Source organism: Lepisosteus oculatus, chromosome 11, assembly GCF_040954835.1.
Source record: "Lepisosteus oculatus isolate fLepOcu1 chromosome 11, fLepOcu1.hap2, whole genome shotgun sequence".
In the NCBI taxonomy this organism is placed as follows: Eukaryota; Metazoa; Chordata; class Actinopteri; order Semionotiformes; family Lepisosteidae; genus Lepisosteus; species Lepisosteus oculatus.
The window spans coordinates 13,775,898-13,793,723 of record NC_090706.1 but is presented as its reverse complement, the minus strand read 5'-3'; the positions used below and the strand labels follow the sequence as shown (position 1 = coordinate 13,793,723).

Below are 17,826 nucleotides of genomic sequence, written 5' to 3'. Positions count from 1 at the left end.
GAGGGGTCAGTGGACTGCTCCAGCTCTGTCTGCAAGCCACTGACAAACTGCTCTGTGTACTGAAAGAGATAGAGAGGGGTCAGTGGACTGCTCCAGCTCTGTCTGCAAGCCACTGTCAAACTGCTCTGTGTACTGAGAGAGACAGATGGGTCAGTGGACTGCTCCAGCTCTGTCTGCAAGCCACTGACAAACTGCTCTGTGTACTGAGAGACAGATGGGTCAGTGGACTGCTCCAGCTCTGTCTGCAAGCCACTGTCAAACTGCTCTGTGTACTGAGGGAGAGAGGGGTCAGTGGACTGCTCCAGCTCTGTCTGCAAGCCACTGACAAACTGCTCTGTGTACTGAGGGAGAGAGGGGTCAGTGGACTGCTCCAGCTCTGTCTGCAAGCCACTGTCAAACTGCTCTGTGTACTGAGAGAGACAGAGGGGTCAGTGGACTGCTCCAGCTCTGTCTGCAAGCCACTGACAAACTGCTCTGTGTACTGAGAGAGACAGATGGGTCAGTGGACTGCTCCAGCTCGGTCTGCAAGCCACTGACAAACTGCTCTGTGTACTGAGAGACAGATGGGTCAGTGGACTGCTCCAGCTCGGTCTGCAAGCCACTGACAAACTGCTCTGTGTACAGAGAGAGACAGATGGGTCAGTGGACTGCTCCAGCTCGGTCTGTAAGCCACTGACAAACTGCTCTGTGTACAGAGAGAGACAGATGGGTCAGTGGACTGCTCCAGCTCTGTCTGCAAACTTTCCCACACGTTGCGAACTCTGAGTGTGCAGCAACAACTCTCTTTACACTTTGCAGTGAAAACACAAGAGGAGACAAAGCGGAAACATGGCAGCAAACTACACAGAAAAAACCTCTGCAGCTGCTGGTGAGGCTATTTGGTGGGTTTCAGAACCAGAAGGGATCCCCAGAGGGAGACACGGGAGAGTTCTTGGTTCCAATCTTGCCCTTGGACCATGCTAGTTCCTTTAAGGCCTCTCATTCGGCCCAAGACGAGAAGGCAGTCTGATGAACGGGCTCAATGAGAGGAGCTGTGGTTGGGGCGACAGAGCAGAAGGCTGTGGTTTGAGTCACAATGGCACAGAAGCAGAAGTCAAGGCACTTTCTCACGGTCCAGAGCTCCCCCCTCCTCTCACCCCTGTTGCTATGACGGGCACGAGGTGAAAGGGTCACAGAGAGGCCGAGTCACTTTCAGAGTGCCACTTGTCTCACTTTGGCCCTTTTTTGCTCAGAAAAGAGGAGGAGAGGAGACGTTTTACAGGTTGTCCTTTTAAGAAAACCGGGGGCGTGGGAAAGAAGAGCGCAATCAGATCCCGCGAGAGAGAGGCAGAGAAAGAGAGAAGTGGGGGACAGAGGTGAAAAACTGAGAAGAGAGAGGCAGTGAGGCAGGTTGAGTCGCGAGGAGCTGGGCCCTGATGGAGCTGGCCAGCACGCAGGGTGGCATCTGCACCACATCAACAGAGAGAGGGGGAAGAAGCGAGGACAAACGCGCTTCACGAAAATAGCAAAGATTAAAAAAAGGACAGCGTGAGAGGCACAAAACTGATTTTCACACATAGTGGGAAATAACAGTTCTTCCTGAACACACCCTTAAATGCACACAAACTGCTATTGTTCCCACAGTTCGCTGAAGCCCAAGGCATCCACTCACACCAGAGCACGGGCATTCCCCTTCACGACCACAATCTGTCCCCCTCAACCTTGTCTGCATACTGTATCTGTAACACAGCAAGGCTCCCTGGACTAGCACTCCTGTGTGTAACACTGAGGGGGTGGCAGGCTGGCGTCCTGTGTGTGACCTGCGTTACTCTGAACCAGAGCGTGTGAACGGAGCTACACCGGCCTGCACACAACACATCATCAGTTTCAGTGCTCACTCACGCCAAGCCAGAGAAAGCGGGGTCGATCAGACTGCGCAGCATGGCCCTTAGGATGCACAAAGGAAAGCAGAGATGAGAGAGAGGAGGCAGAAGACCAACTGAAAGAAAGAAGAGAAAAGAGACAGGAGAGAGGAAAGAGAGGAGGCAGGATACAGGAGAGAAAGGAGACAGGAGAGAGAAGAGGCAGAAGACCAGAGAAATGAGACGGGACAGAGGAAAGAGAGGAGGCAGGATACAGGAGAGAACAAGGCAGAACAAACTCACAAACCAGGGCACTACACTCACACTTCTGGCAACACTGCTTGCTCAGCACCCAGCGCTACAAACAGGGTGCAGGAGCTCTGACTGCAGTAAGAACAGCAAACAGCACAGAGCACAGAGCAGCGCAGACACAGCTCCGTGACAACCCTGAGCTGTCAGAGCGCCTCCATGGAGCAGTGTGCTCACTCTCTTGCTCTTCGCTGTGCGTCAGGGAGCACGCTTTAAGGTCTATTCACTCTTGATAGAAGGTTCTAAAAAACCTTCAGTGCTGGATTTCATAAATACTGCAAAGGGAAATGACACACATTTTAACCATTATGTGTTTGTAACACAAGGCTAAAGTGCACTCATTTTGTTTCATGCTCATTCATATCAACATTTTCAGAGAGAAAAATGTAGCAAGGCAAGCAAAGAAAGGGCTTTTCTTAGACAATTGTCAATGCTTTAATCCATATCAGGATGGATTAATTATCTAATTGAAAGAGTTTTAATTCATATCTAGGGAGATTACAGTTATGTAAAGAAAGCAAGATAAGAGAATGATGACTTAACTGTACTTATAAAGTATATAAAGTATAGAGCCAATATATTTTTAATGAAAGTGCAGTAACAGAACGTTTCTGTACTATCAACGTAGTAGAGAGCTGTTCACAGCCTTGGGTTCAGAATTGTGAATTTACAAAAATCTACCAACTGTCTATTTATCTACAGAATGGGAAAGAAAACATTTTCTGAGAAAATGTGCTCCGTTATTGATTCACTGTTGATTTGTCTTGGAAGAAATGAAGTAGAACACAGCCAGAAGAGGTCAGTCTCCTCTGAGGGTGACTGGGTGGGATACAGCATGTACAGGAAGCCTTTGTGCCTGTCTATATATAACCATGCGTGTAAAACATACTCCCTGCTCACCCACAACTCTCTTCTCAACAGCTTTCCCATACAGCCACTTCTGTCCACACCGCAATGCCACACCACACACAGACAACAGAACCCATGTTCTAACAGTCTTGTTCACACACACACACAACAGAACGCATGATCTATCAGTCCACACACAGACAACAGAACCCATGTTCTAACAGTCTTGTTCACACACACACACACACAACAGAACGCATGATCTATCAGTCCACACACAGACAACAGAACCCATGTTCTAACAGTCTTGTTCACACACACACACAACAGAACTCATGATCTATCAGTCCACACACAGACAACAAAACCCATGTTCTAACAGTCTTGTTCACACACACACACACAACAGAACTCATGATCTATCAGTCCACATACAGACAACAGAACCCATGTTCTAACAGTCTTGTTCACACACACACACACAACAGAACGCATGATCTATCAGTCCACACACAGACAACAAAACCCATGTTCTAACAGTCTTGTTCACACACACACAACAGAACTCATGATCTATCAGTCCACATACAGACAACAGAACCCATGTTCTAACAGTCTTGTTCACACACACACACAACAGAACTCATGATCTATCAGTCCACACACAGACAACAGAACCCATGATCTAACAGTCTTGTTCACACACACACACAACAGAACTCATGATCTATCAGTCCACACACAGACAACAGAACCCATGATCTAACAGTCTTGTTCACACACACACACAACAGAACTCATGATCTATCAGTCCACACACAGACAACAGAACTCATGTTCTAACAGTCTTGTTCACACACACACACACACACACAACAGAACTCATGATCTATCAGTCCACACAGAGACAACAGAACCCATGATCTAACAATCTTGTCCACACACACACACAACAGAACCCATGATTTAACAGTCCACAGTCCTGAAGTGGACATTGAGTAGGCACTGTAGTGGGAACCATGAAATATAAAGACACTCTGTCGCAAAGACAGTACAGATACTTCAACCATCATGCAAGAACCATTCCTTGGAGTTTTTCGACACTCAGCATTTAGTGACTTTAAAATTACACTTTCTGAAAGACATCCAGAGCTCCATACAGGCACAATCTGGCAAACTGTGGAGTGGGTGTCAGAGGAGAAAGCCCAGATCAGCACATAAAATGAAAGGATGATAGAAATAATTTTTAAATGAGTAGCTGTTTGTCTTTCTCATAATAGGTTATTATGAGATCCTATCTAACATCATTTTATTAGATCAAGAAAGAAAAGCCAGCTTTCTGGTATAAATCACCTGAATAAATATTTTGCTTGGTTAAATCTTACTATTAATATCCTAAAAGTAGTTATGTGATGTGAATAGTCACTGTTGTTATTAGTTGTAGTATTGGGTTATTATACACAACCTGCTCTGACACAAAATGGAACTATCCCAGCACCAGTACACAACACTCAATCAGACACCAGTCTGAACTGATGAACAAAGAGCTTGAACAACAAGGCGGGTTCGACTTGATGAATCTGGGAGAAATCACAAAGGGGAGGGGGGCAGCGGCTCTCGTCACCCCGGAATGTACAGAGCAAGTGTCAGCACTCTCTCACACGCGCCACACCCTCCCTCGGCTCTCAGCGCGAGTGTGAAACCACCCAGCACCACTCAGCCTAGCAAGAACACGCTCACACGCAGTACTGTAACACTGTCACACGCTCAGTACAGTAGCACGAACACGCTAGAGCGCACATATGCTTGTATTTCCAGCTCTGTGGGAACCCACCCACCGACCCTCATTCTGTTACTGACTGTTCTTTACACCCCCTAATCAGACTCCACAGCGGGTGACAGAAGAGTAGAAGAAACAGTTGGGCTCCTTCGGGTCTCAAGAAGGTGCCATCTGGTTTATACAGTGGTGTGAAAAAGTGTTTGCCCCCTTCCTGATTTCTTATTTTTTTGCATGTTTGTCACACTGAAATGTTTCAGATCATCAAACAAATTGAAATATTAGACAAAGATAACACAAGTAAACACAAAATGCAGTTTTTAAATGAAGGTTTGTATTATTAAGGGAAAAAAAAATCCAAACCTACATGGCCCTGCGTGAAAAAGCGATTGCCCCCTTAACCTAATAACTGGTTGGGCCACCCTTAGCAGCAACAACTGCAATCAAGCGTTTGCGATAACTGGCAATAAGTCTTTTACAGCGTTGTGGAGGAATTTTGGCCCACTCATCTTTGCAGAATTGTTGTAATTCAGCCACATTGGAGGGTTTTCGAGCCTTAACCGCTTTTCTAAGGTCATGCCACAACATCTCAATCGGATTCAGGTCAGGACTTAGACTAGGCCACTCCAAAGTCTTCATTTTGTTTTTCTTAAGCCATTCAGAGGTGGACTTGCTGGTGTGTTTTGGATCATTGTCCTGCTGCAGAACCCAAGTGCGCTTCAGCTTGAGATCACGAACAGATGGCCAGACATTCTCCTTCAGGATTTTTTGGTAGACAGCAGAATTCATGGTTCCATTTACCACAGCAAGTCGTCCAGGTCCTGAAGCAGCAAAACAGCCCCAGACCATCACACTACCACAACCATATTTTACTGTTGGTATGATGTTCCTTTTCTGAAATGCTGTGTTACTTTTACGCCAGATGTAATGGGACACACACCTTCCAAAAGGTTCAACTTTTGTCTCGTCAGTCCACAGAGTATTTTCCCAAAAGTCTTGGGGATCATCAAGATGTTTTCTGGCAAAACTGAGACGAGCCTTTATGTTCTTTTTGCTCAGCAGTGGTTTTCGTCCAGGAACTCTGCCATGCAGGCCATTTTTGCCCAGTCTCTTTCTTATGGTGGAGTCATGAACACTGACCTTAACTGAGGCAAGTGAAGCCTGCAGTTCTTTGGATGTTGTTGTGGGGTTTTTTGTGACCTCTTGGATGAGTTGTCGCTGCGCTCTTGGGGTAATTTTGGTCGGCCGGCCACTCCTGGGAAGGTTCACCACTGTTCCATGTTTTCACCATTTGTGGATAATGGCTTTCACTGTGGTTTGCTGGAGTCCCAAAGCTGTAGAAATGGCTTTATAACCTTTTCCAGACTGATAAATCTCAATTACTCTGTTTCTCATTTGTTCCTGAATTTGTTTGGATCGCAGCATGATGTCTAGCTTTTGAGGATCTTTTGGTCTACTTCACATTGTCAGGCAGGTCCTATTTAAGTGATGTCTTGATTGAGAACAGGTGTGGCAGTAATCAAGCCTAGAGAAATTGAACTCAGCTTTCCAAAGATGTGATAAACCACAGTTGATTTATGTTTTAACAGGGGGGGCAATCACTTTTTCACACAGGGCCATGTAGGTTTGGATTTTTTTTTTCCCTTAATAATACATGAGCCACTTGCCTTGTCCTCCCAGAGCCAGTATATGAGGAGTTACTTTCTTAGTCATGCCAGACACTTTCTCATATGGGGTTCAGTGATACAGTCACATCTGCACACTCATACAAAAGACAAACCAAGACACACACAGGCTAACTTATACTCATTGTTGTACCATTAAAATACACAAACTAAGACACATGCACTTAGGCGTGCTGACACCCTCAGAGATTCATACTCTAACAAAGACTCTCACATGCTAATACACACTCATTGCTGTAACCCTACCCACTCATATACTAATGCAAACTCATTCCAATAAAACTAATTCACAATAGAATACACAGACAAAATCATCACCCATAGGCACTGGAAATAGTTATTTCAGTCACACACACTGAAGCTCACTCAGGTAATTGCAGTCACACACACTGAAGCCGTCTCTCACAAACACAACGCTAATTGCAGACACAAATACTGAAGAAATCTCCCATACACACAATGGTAATTGTAGTCCCATATACTGATGCGCTCTCACACACAAGCACGCAGCTGCTCTTACAGGCTTCTTTCTCATCAGATAACAAAAAATGGCGGACAAGCTGAGAAGAAAAGACTGGTAACTGTATTTCGCAGCTGCCTCATGCTTTTATCTGCATTTTTTTCATCCTGTTGCCTCTGGTTTCCCTGAAGAATCATACTGAGGCTCCGGTGCAGACTCACCTTACCTCGGGGTAGGAACTAGAGCCAAGCTCAAGCTCCAGCACAGCACCACCGAAGCCTGAACCTATGATCTCGTGACCGAGAGCTAGGCAATCAGTGTCATTACGCTGACCTCCCAAATTTACATTTGCCTTTTATTCTTCGTTTTTCATGCCCTCCTCCCCCTCAATCACTTTTCAATGCCACTACAACCTTCATGCTGTGCCAGCCTTGCTCTGCTGTTGGTGCCACTCTCACTGAAGGACAAGGGTGGGCGGGGACTGGCACAGCGGGCCCACGGTCTCAGCTAAGGCCCACCAAGCTTCATAGGTCAGCAGCCAGCTGATGGCTATGTTTTGGGTAACAGCTGTCACAACTGGCCAGGGGTGCAGCCAGGGATTCTAAGAGGAGAGCTTTCCCTCCTATCCGCACTGGTGAACATCAACCAGTTCACCTTCAAGCGTTCGCCGTACTAAAGCCATGGCTGGAGAGTGACAGGACACTCCCAGGTTGCAGAAGGGCCAGCATTTTGTCGATCATAAGACAGAGTTCAAGGTCCCGAGAGGGCAGTGCCCAGAGAAAGAGGTTTGGGCACAGAATGACTGTCTGGGTTAACCAGTCCCTAAGGCACCCCTGCAGAGGGCCAGTGACCTAAACACAAACGGGAACTAGCAGTGTCGGGACCATAGGGTTGGACATGTGCCTTTACTCACTGAGGCTCTCGGGAACCCCACCAGCTTTTAACTGAACAACAGTGATCATGAGACAAAGAGCTCTGAGCTCTTTAAACCAGCAGCACAACATGGCGGCTTGTGGCACCTGGAGCAGGAGGAAGTCCCGTGGAGGGAAGGCAGGCACACACACAAGTGAGGAGCGCCATGCAGCGCGCCAGGGCCACACCGCGCTCCGCCAGGTGACTGGCACTGACCCAGATAGGAGCGACGGTGCCAGCACACCTGTCTGTCGGCCCGTTAAACCTGACGAGCCACAGAGTGGGCCCCCCGGCCAGCTGGGGCTTCTTTTGAAAGAGCACAGCGAGTACACTGCTCAGCACACTGCTGAGACTGCAGCTGAGGAGGGCGAGACCTCTCTCTCACCCGTGTGTGCGCATACACAAACTGGGCAACACAGCGAGCACAAACAAGCACGAGCTGCCTACATACCAACAGATACACAGAAGTAAAATCACACAGACACACATGCACCGAGACACACATATACATTAACACCAAGACACACAGATACACACACAGACACCATGACACAGACGGACACGGTCTGAGACACACAGACACACATTCTGAGACACATGTACACACACACACAACGAGAAATACACATCAAGACACACAGATACACAAACTGGGACACACTGACGTGCACTCTCTCTGAGCAAATAAATGCTGCAGCACAGCCAGCGCTAACCTGTGACCAGATCTCGTACCATCTCAGCACACAAACCACACAGCACTGCAGACACCTCACACCTGCCCTCCCACCGTGCTCGTTCTCACAGCGCGCTCCCTGCCAGGAAGTCAGAACGTTAATTCGTCAGAGAACAAGCGCAGCCGGACAGCAGCTTGCGCCAAGAGTGATGTGTCTTTCCACCTGCCAGCACCTCTCCTTTGACCAGCTTCTCAGCTCTTTTAATAAGACCCAACGCCCAGCGTTCTGGAGAAACACGAAAACAGTAGCACTCGGGAGAGGCCCAAGTTCTGTATTCAGAGTGGAAAATCATCTAGATGCCTCAGTCGGGCCTACACTACCTCCTCTACGGCCACGGAAGAGTCCCAACATAAATCCTGGACCTGGAAGAAGATTCCCGTTTGGCTTTGGAGACAGAGGGCTTATTCTGCACTCTTTTTTTAAACAATAACAGTGCGGAGAGCAGTATATTTTCACTTATATTTTAAATACCATTACAGACATTAGCACTGCTCGTAAAATGGAAAAAAAATGCTAGGATATCTTGCTCCTCTTGCTGGTGTAAGTGACTTTTCAATACACTCAGAAAAGCTGCTTTCTGATGAACCAGGGTGCTTCAGGAAACAGCCTTCATTACTCTTGATAAATAAGTGAATCTCCTCGCTTCACGGGCTCTATTGAGATAGAAGCTGGTGTTCTGTCGGCAGTTGTGGGTTTGGTAGACAAGAACTGCAGGAAGTGTTTTTCAGCTCAGATTCAGCCTCTTGCATGTGGTGGCTGGCTGGGATCTCTGACCATGTGAGCTGAGGGGTGCGGAGGGCATCACGGCGGGCTGCACAATATCCGTGCAGCCTGAAGGAGGCATGAAGAGTCTAGTAGACCCCAAAATAGCTGCAGGACCTGACAGTGCTGGGAGTTTCCAGGCCTGATCTGTGCTGCTATTTTCAGCGTAATGTGCCTGAGATAGGGCGGGGTGCGAGAGGCGGTTGGGCGCTCTCATCGTTGGTACAAAAGAACAACTTCAGCCCCTCCAGAGGTGCAATCTCAGACCCAGAGCATGCTCTCTCACTCTTCCCCCCCTCTCTCACGCCTGCCTCACCTTCCCTCTCTCTCCTTCTCTTTCACTGCTTTTCTCTGTTCCCATCTCTCTCTCTCTTGACACCCAAAATTATTACAGATAACATTATCACCGAGCTCAAAACCAGCAGCAGCAGTAATTGTAACAGTAAACTGTCCCTGGCGGCCTCTCGCTGGCTCCTCCTGCTGTCTGGCCTGACTGTGTGCTGCTCTTCCCATTTGTGTGTCTATGATTGTCATTACTGTGCCCTGTGTGAAGTACCTGGTGCTGCTGCAGCTCCCTGATGGTGTCCTGCGCTCTCTCCAGGCTCTCGCTGGCTGTGCTGCACTGCTGCCGCACCACTGCCAACTCCCTCTTGATCACATAGTTCTCCTCTGCCTCCAGAGCTCGCGTGACCTGACCCTGAGTGGGAGAGGACAGAGGAAGAGGTGGGTCAGGCGGACAGAGGGAGAGTGGGAGACAGAAAAAGAGCAAAGTGCAGAGGAAAGGGGAGAGAGGAGACAATTAAAGCCCCAGCACACAACAGGGTGCACTGTAGCCCTGACTGCATAGGCTCCAGACTGGTGCTGTCTTTGTGTATCCCAGTCTGTGTCTTCCTTGAGATCAGCTGTACGTGAGGGGAGAGGCAACCTTGCCACAGTGAGTGAGCCAGAGCCCAGCCTGAAACACTGGAGGCTCATTCTAGACCAGGACCCTAGCTGTGATCTTCAGGCTTTGGGGGACCAATTCGGATTTTAACCCCAGTCTGGGATGTGGGGGCTTATCCTGGACTGGGACCCCAGCTGTGATCTCTGGGCTGCAGGGGCTCATCCTGGACTGGGACCCTGGATTATGCTGTGGGGGCTCATCTCAGACTAGGATCCTGCTACAGCTGCACTCAGATGATAGAATGTGAATGGGAGCTCGAGACGCCACCTTGTGGCCTTTAAACAGGGTACCAAACCCACAGCAGCTCATAGCACAAAGATGCCACACACTCTACCTCTGAAGAACTCGCACAGTGGACTTCAGCAGTGAACACAGGACCCCCTACTGAACATTACGGCTATCGCAAACACAGAAAATGAGGATCTGACACACCTTCTCCCCTCCCTCTGCTCCCCGGACAGCATAGCACAGCACAACACAGCGAGCAGGCAGGGCAGTTACTAGTGGAGTAAGTGGACCCATCAGTCTGTCAGGCTGGAACTGGAATAATTTCTCCCTTATCACTTCGACAAAGGGCAAAATTCTCTAACAAGGAGGTAAATAATAATAATAATATCTTATGTTTCTATAGCACCTTTCTGGACTCTCCACTCAAAGCATTTAACAGGTAATAGGGACTCCCCTCCACCATCACCAATGTGTAGCCCCACCTGGATGATGTATTGCATCCATAGCGCACCAGAACGCTCACCACACACCAGCTATCAGTGGAGAGGAGAAAGGAGTGATGAAGTCAATTCATAGATGGGTGATTATTAGGAGGCCAAGATGGGTAAAGACCAGGGGGAAATTTGGCCAGAACACCAGGATTACTATTTTTGAGTAATGCCTTGGGATTTCTAATGACCACAGAGGGTCAGGACCTTGGTTTTACATCTCTTTTGAAGGACAGCACTTTTGTACAGTATAAATACTGTATATATAATCACTATACTGGGGGATTAGGACCCATACAGACTGCAGGGAGAGCACTCCCTACGAGTCCCATTAACACCTCTTCCAGCAGCAGCCTTAGCTTTCCCAGGAGGTCTCCCAATTCAGGTACTAACCAGACTCACACCTGCTTCGCTTCAGTGGGTTGCCAGTGAGTTGCACGGTGATATGGCTGCTGTTATTTTCACCACAATAAGGGCCTATTCTGTTAACACTGGCCATCTTGGCAATTTTAGCACATATCAGCAGCTGAGCCGTCGGTCCTCATTCACCTCATTCATCCCAGCCTTGGACAGACAGATGGGCAAATGGTGGACAGGTGGACAGACAGGCAGTCTCTCATGCAGGAGTGAGGAGGCTGTGTTATCTGTGTGCAAGGAGACGGGGGGAAGGGGGAGGGATGGAGGGGATGTTGTTTAAATACGGTACCTGGATCAGTCTGTCTGCCAAAGCGGCACTCTCCTACAGCGTCGCAGAGAGACGGAGGGAGCGAGAGAGAGGTGGCGTAACACAGAGAGACAGCGACAAGAAAGACAGGAAGTAAAGGTCAGCAGAGAGTGTGCCCAGATAGAGGGAGGACAGGAGAGATTCAAGAAAGACGAGAAAACCAGAGGAGAAAAAAATGAGATGGGAGAGGAGAGAGGAGAAAGAACAAAAAACAAGAGAGGGAAAAGGAAGGGAAAAGGCATAAAACAGGGACAACTGGAAACTAGGCTTTGAAAGCAGAGGAAAAGTCAGTTGTGCAGCCAGATACACTAAGTCTACAGCCCAGCTCACTAATCTACAGTACTGACACACACAGGCTAAAGACCTGACCCGGGACACAATTAACAGACAGTGGGAACTCTGGCACTGATAGCTTCTGACACTGACAGGCACTGATGCCAGGGGGATCTGACACCAGGGGGCTCTGGTTCTGATGGATTCTGGGACTAACGGGACTCTGACACCAGGGGGCTCTGGTTCTAACGGGCTCTGATACAAGGGGGATCTGACACCAGGGAGCTCTGGTTCTGATGGACTCTGGGACTAATGGGCTCTGATGTCAGGGGGATCTGACACCAGGAATCTCCAACACCTGGGGCTTCTGGCAATAAGGATCTTTGACACCAGGTGGGTCTGGAACTAGGAATGTGTGGCACCAGGGGTTTCACCAGTAGGGATCTCTGACACCAGGGATCTTTAGCACCAGGGGACTCACGCACTAGGGACCTCTGGCCAGATGGCTCTGACATTAATGTGCTCTGACATCAGGGAGCTCAGGCACTAATGGGCTCTACCACCAGAGAGGATTCTGACATCACAGGACGCCAAGTCACCGGCTGTCTCCATCCTTTTCTGTCACCATCTCAAGAAGAAAAGTGTAAAATGTTGTCAGATGCCAAAAGTGCATTCACTTATTTTAAAGGACAGTAAAGGCATCTCTTCTCCCCACAAAGAAAGGTTGTGCATGTCCAGTTCTCCCACCTTCTCCAGGGTCTCAATCCTCTGCTTCAGGAGTCGGTTCTCCGTGCGCAGCCTCTGTGGGGGAAGATCATAGGGTCTGGGGGTGAGTCTCTGACACACACAGCTACAGCCCACCTGACTTTACTCCACTGCACTGGACTCACCTGTCTGTCCTATACTCTGTGCCTGCTTCACACCTATTGACTGTACCCTGCTGCAGTGTGGCCATGCTCCTTTTCTTACACTGTTTCACTCCAACCGATTTCTGCAAGCAGCTCCTGTATTATACAGTACCTGCATCCGTATCATAGTGTATTTCTTCAATTTCAACAGCAAACCTGAGAGACTTTCTCACAACACTGAATTACTCACTCTTTTCAGGTTTATGCTGAATTACTCACTCTTTTCAGGTTTATGCTGAATTACTCACTCTTTTCTCAGAAAACACAAGCAGTCAGGTCTTGACTGAACCACAAACTTTTCCAGACCCAGTGCTGCGTGGAGGCTTCCCACTGTGTATAACACAGGTGATCTCCATTTACGCTGCTCATGCAGGCCCTGAGGTACAATTTACAAAATAAAGACAGAAACAGTCACCTTGATCTCTATCTGCTCCTCCATCTCTTTGTTCTTGATGGTGGTGTACTCCTTCTCTAGCCTGGGGACACAGGACACAGCCTTAGCACAGCTCCCTGTGCTCAGTGACAGCACAGTACTGTCACACGAAACAGACTGCACTATCTCCCTCTCCATGTGTGAAAGGGCGAGGAACAATGAAACTTCACTACAGTGGACACAAGGAAGTGCCTGGCACGCAAACTTACACAACCACACACACAAAACTCAGCAGCTAGTCTTGAAATATGCTGTACAATACCATCCTGTGCTTTCCTGTATGAGATAAATCAGTATATGTGCAGTTTGTGCTGCTATAAAGTGTACAGAGTTGCACTTTATCAAACTAAAGAGTTCTGTCCTACATTATGTTGTGTTGTGCTCTGTTGATGCCCTGTGCTATGCTGTTACCCTTTGCTGTGTTGTGCTCTGGTGTTACCCTGTGCTGTGTTGCGTTGTGTTGTTGCACTGTTTTGCTCTGTTGTTGCCCTATGTTGCGTTGCCCTGTGTTGTTGCCCTATGTTGCTGCACTGTGTTTTGCTGCCCTGTGATGTTACCCTATGCTGTGTTGTGCTCTGTTTGTTCCCTGTGCTGTGCTGCCCTGGTCTGTGCATTTCAACTACCAGTTTGTGTGAGTCTGTAAGAAACTGTCCTGGCTAACCCTGACTTCTCTCAAGACATGGCTGGCTGAGATCCTGGGAACAATGAGCTACTGAAAGGCCTCCTCTCGTTTGTTACCACTCTAATGTCCTGTGTGCTAAGCCGTGTGGCCCTGTATCATGCTGTGCTGCTGTGCTGTTTTCTGCATACTTTTTCATCCTCTTGGGGTTGTATTTGACCTGGTAGGCCCTCAGGATGAGCTTGTCGGGCCAGTTGTCGAACTGGTGGGGGATGACCTTCTGGAAGTGCTGGGGAGACACATGAGAGAGATTAGACCCTCAAAATCCAGAGATGTCGCCACACCACCAACAGCCACCCAAAAGGCGGATTAATAACAGTAAGAAAAGGACTAGGAGACGATGAAGATAAAGGAGCCAGAGCTCAGTGTGTTTCTCAGTGGTCTCAGGGACCTGTACCTGGGACATTCCCTCCATGTCCAGCTGAATGAGGTCAGTCTGGTTGTTCTGTAGAATGGCCATCCCCACACGGAAAATAATCTCCAGCCCCTGCAGGGACACACACATCAGCACATTGACACACAAATCAGACCGCTGACACGCACATCAGCACACTGACCCTCAAATCAGCCCGCTGACACGCACATCAGCCCGCTGACACGCACATCAGCCCGCTGACACGCACATCAGCCCGCTGACACACGTCTGGAACACACATATCAAGGGACTGGAATTAGGAAACACTGGCCGGGGGTCAGGCAGTGTGTCTGGAGGTTACTGATGAGCTGGAGAAGCTGGCTTCCACAAACTGGCACTCTGACCTCGTACATGAAGATGTCAAAGACACGCGTGGCCACGGGCAGCGGCAGGAAGGTCAGGAACAGCGTGAGGAACCAGGAGGAGGCATACATGGAGGTGTGGAAGCTCTGAGAGCGGAAATGCACATTCAGCTCTGGCAGCTGCTCCTGAGGAGACACAGACAGAAACACAGGAGAATAGTCACCACCACTGTCCCAGAGAAGACAGTACTGTCAGATTACAGACAGTACAAGTAATGACAATGACAGTAATTACAGTACAGTAACAACAATGCTGTCACCACTGTATAATAACACTGTATCAGTACAGCACTGTCCCAGAGAAGACAATACTGTCAGATTAATCACCACTTTTCAGTACAGCAATGTCCCAGAGATGACAATACTGTCAGATTTATCACCACTGTATCAGTACAGCACTGTCCCAGAGGAGACAATACTGTCAGATTAATCACCACTGTATCTCAACACATTTCTGTCCCAGAGGAGACAATACTGCCAGATTAGTCACCACTGCATCAGTACAGCACTGCCCCAGAGAAGACAATACTGTTAGATTAGTCACCACTGCATCAGTACAGCACTGTCCCAGAGGAGACAATACTGTCAGATTAGTCACCACTGCATCAGTACAGCACTGTCCCAGAGGAGACAATACTGTCAGATTAGTCACCACTGTATAATAACACTGTATCAGTACAGCACTGTCCCAGAGAAGACAATACTGTCATTTAATCACCACTTTTCAGTACAGCAATGTCCCAGAGATGACAATACTGTCAGATTAGTCACCACTGTATAATAACACTGTATCAGTACAGCACTGTCCCAGAGAAGACAATACTGTCAGATTAATCACCACTTTTCAGTACAGCACTGTCCCAGAGATGACAATACTGTCAGATTAGTCACCACTGTATAATAACACTGTATCAGTACAGCACTGTCCCAGAGAAGACAATACTGTCAGATTAATCACCACTTTTCAGTACAGCAATGTCCCAGAGAAGACAATACTGTCAGATTAATCACCACTGTATCTAAACACAGTTCTGTCCCAGAGATGACAATACTGTCAGATTTATCACCACTGTATCAGTACAGCACTGTCCCAGTGGAGACAATACTGTCAGATTAATCACCACTGTATCTCAACACATTTCTGTCCAAGAGGAGACAATACTGTCAGATTAGTCACCACTGCATCAGTACAGCACTGTCCCAGAGGAGACAATACTGTCAGATAAGTCACCAATGCATCAGTACAGCACTGTCCCAGAGGAGACAATACTGTCAGATTAGTCACCACTGCATCAGTACAGCACTGTCCCAGAGGAGACAATACTGTCAGATTAGTCACCACTGCATCAGTACAGCACTGTCCCAGAAGAGACAATACTGTCAGATTAGTCACCACTGCATCAGTACAGCATTGTCCCAGAGGAGACAATACTGTCAGATTAGTCACCACTGTATAATAACACTGTATCAGTACAGCACTGTCCCAGAGGAGACAATACTGTCAGATTAGTCACCACTGCATCAGTACAGCACTGTCCCAGAAGAGACAATACTGCCAGATTAGTCACCACTGCATCAGTACGGCACTGTCCCAGAGGAGACAATACTGTCAGATTAGTCACCACTGCATCAGTACAGCACTGTCCCAAGAGGAGACAAAGATTAATCACCACTGTATCTCAACACATTTCTGTCCCAGAGGAGACAATACTGTCAGATTAATCACCACTGTTATCTCAACACATTTCAGTCCCAGAGGAGACAATACTGTCAGATTAGTCACCACTGCATCAGTACAGCACTGTCCCAGAGGAGACAATACTGTCAGATTAATCACCACTGTATCTCAACACATTTCAGTCCCAGAGGAGACAATACTGTCAGATTAGTCATCACTGTATCTCAACACAGTTCTGTCCCAGAGGAGACAATACTGTCTAATTAATCACCACTGTATCTCAACACAGTTCTGTCCCAGAGGACACAATACTGTCTAATTAATCACCACTGTATCTCAACACAGTTCTGACCCAGAGGAAACAATACCGTCAGATTAATCACCACTGTATCTCAATACACGTCTGTCCCAGAGGAGACAAAACTGTCAGATTAATCAACACTGTATCTCAACACAGTTCTGTCCAAGACGAGACAAAACTGCCAGTTAATCACCACTGTATCAGTACGGCACTGTCACAGAGTTGACAATACTGCCAGATTAGTCACCACTGTTGGTTGTTGGTTTATACTGACAACACTACTGTCGCTAACATTGCACTTAGTGTGAAAACAAGACCCCAGACAAAAAAAACATTTACTGTAAATACCAACTGATAAAGAGAATCTTAGGAAACACGAGAAAAAACCTGAAATCATAATGAAAAAGAGCAAAAATCTCAGCAGCAGTGTCTGGGACTACTGTTGTATGTATCTGTCACCACCCTGTGGAAAGAACCATTATTGCGGTTGCCTGAGCTGAGCGCCAGTGCAGCATCCCTATCAGCCAACTGCACTTTTAAACTCAAAATTACTCTGCTGCAAGGTAAATAAGGTACAAATTTAAGAGAAAGTAATAGCATACAACACATAGCAGTAGATATCAATATTGTAGCGTGAGGCACTGTGTCTCAGAAGAGTTAAGATTTAGTCTAAGTTTTCAAAGATATGGATTTTGACATGACTACATCTACATCTGTGTTTCTGTATTTCCCTGCTCCTGCACTGCTGTAAATTCTCTCACCTGCAGCAAGTACTCAAACTGGTAGATGCACAGTCCCAGCTCAGCCATGCTGGGCTTGAAGAGCTCCCTCAGCCTGTACTCCTGCATCAGACGCACAAACACACAGAAGGCCTCCTCCTCCGGCATCTGTGCACAGACAGGGGCAGGAACAGGGAGGGAGAGGGAGAGAGTGAGAGACGGAGGGAGAGACGGAGGGAGAGACGGAGGGAGAGAGGGGGAGAGGAGTGAGAGAGAGGGAGACAGTGATAGGGTGAGGAGGGCAAAGAGGCATATGGGGATGAAAAAAGAGAGAGAAAAATACTTT

The 17,826-nt window shown here is 47.8% G+C and overlaps 1 protein-coding gene across 5 annotated transcripts in view; it reads right to left on the bottom strand.

The window, feature by feature from the left end:
* Positions 1-17,826, bottom strand: part of evi5l (ecotropic viral integration site 5 like) — a 42,971-nt gene that overhangs the window by 16,947 nt on the left and 8,198 nt on the right. For 4 of the 5 annotated variants that reach the window (XM_069195683.1, XM_069195684.1, XM_069195685.1 and 1 more), the window contains 8 exons: positions 17,523-17,648; positions 14,765-14,908; positions 14,403-14,492; positions 14,137-14,234; positions 13,309-13,369; positions 12,733-12,786; positions 11,695-11,727; positions 9,886-10,026 (listed from right to left, as the gene is read on the bottom strand). In XM_069195683.1, the coding sequence (XP_069051784.1) occupies positions 9,886-10,026; positions 11,695-11,727; positions 12,733-12,786; positions 13,309-13,369; positions 14,137-14,234; positions 14,403-14,492; positions 14,765-14,908; positions 17,523-17,648 (747 nt within the window). The remainder of the gene's footprint in view (positions 1-9,885; positions 10,027-11,694; positions 11,728-12,732; positions 12,787-13,308; positions 13,370-14,136; positions 14,235-14,402; positions 14,493-14,764; positions 14,909-17,522; positions 17,649-17,826) is intronic. The other variant, XM_069195686.1, reaches the window with a different exon arrangement.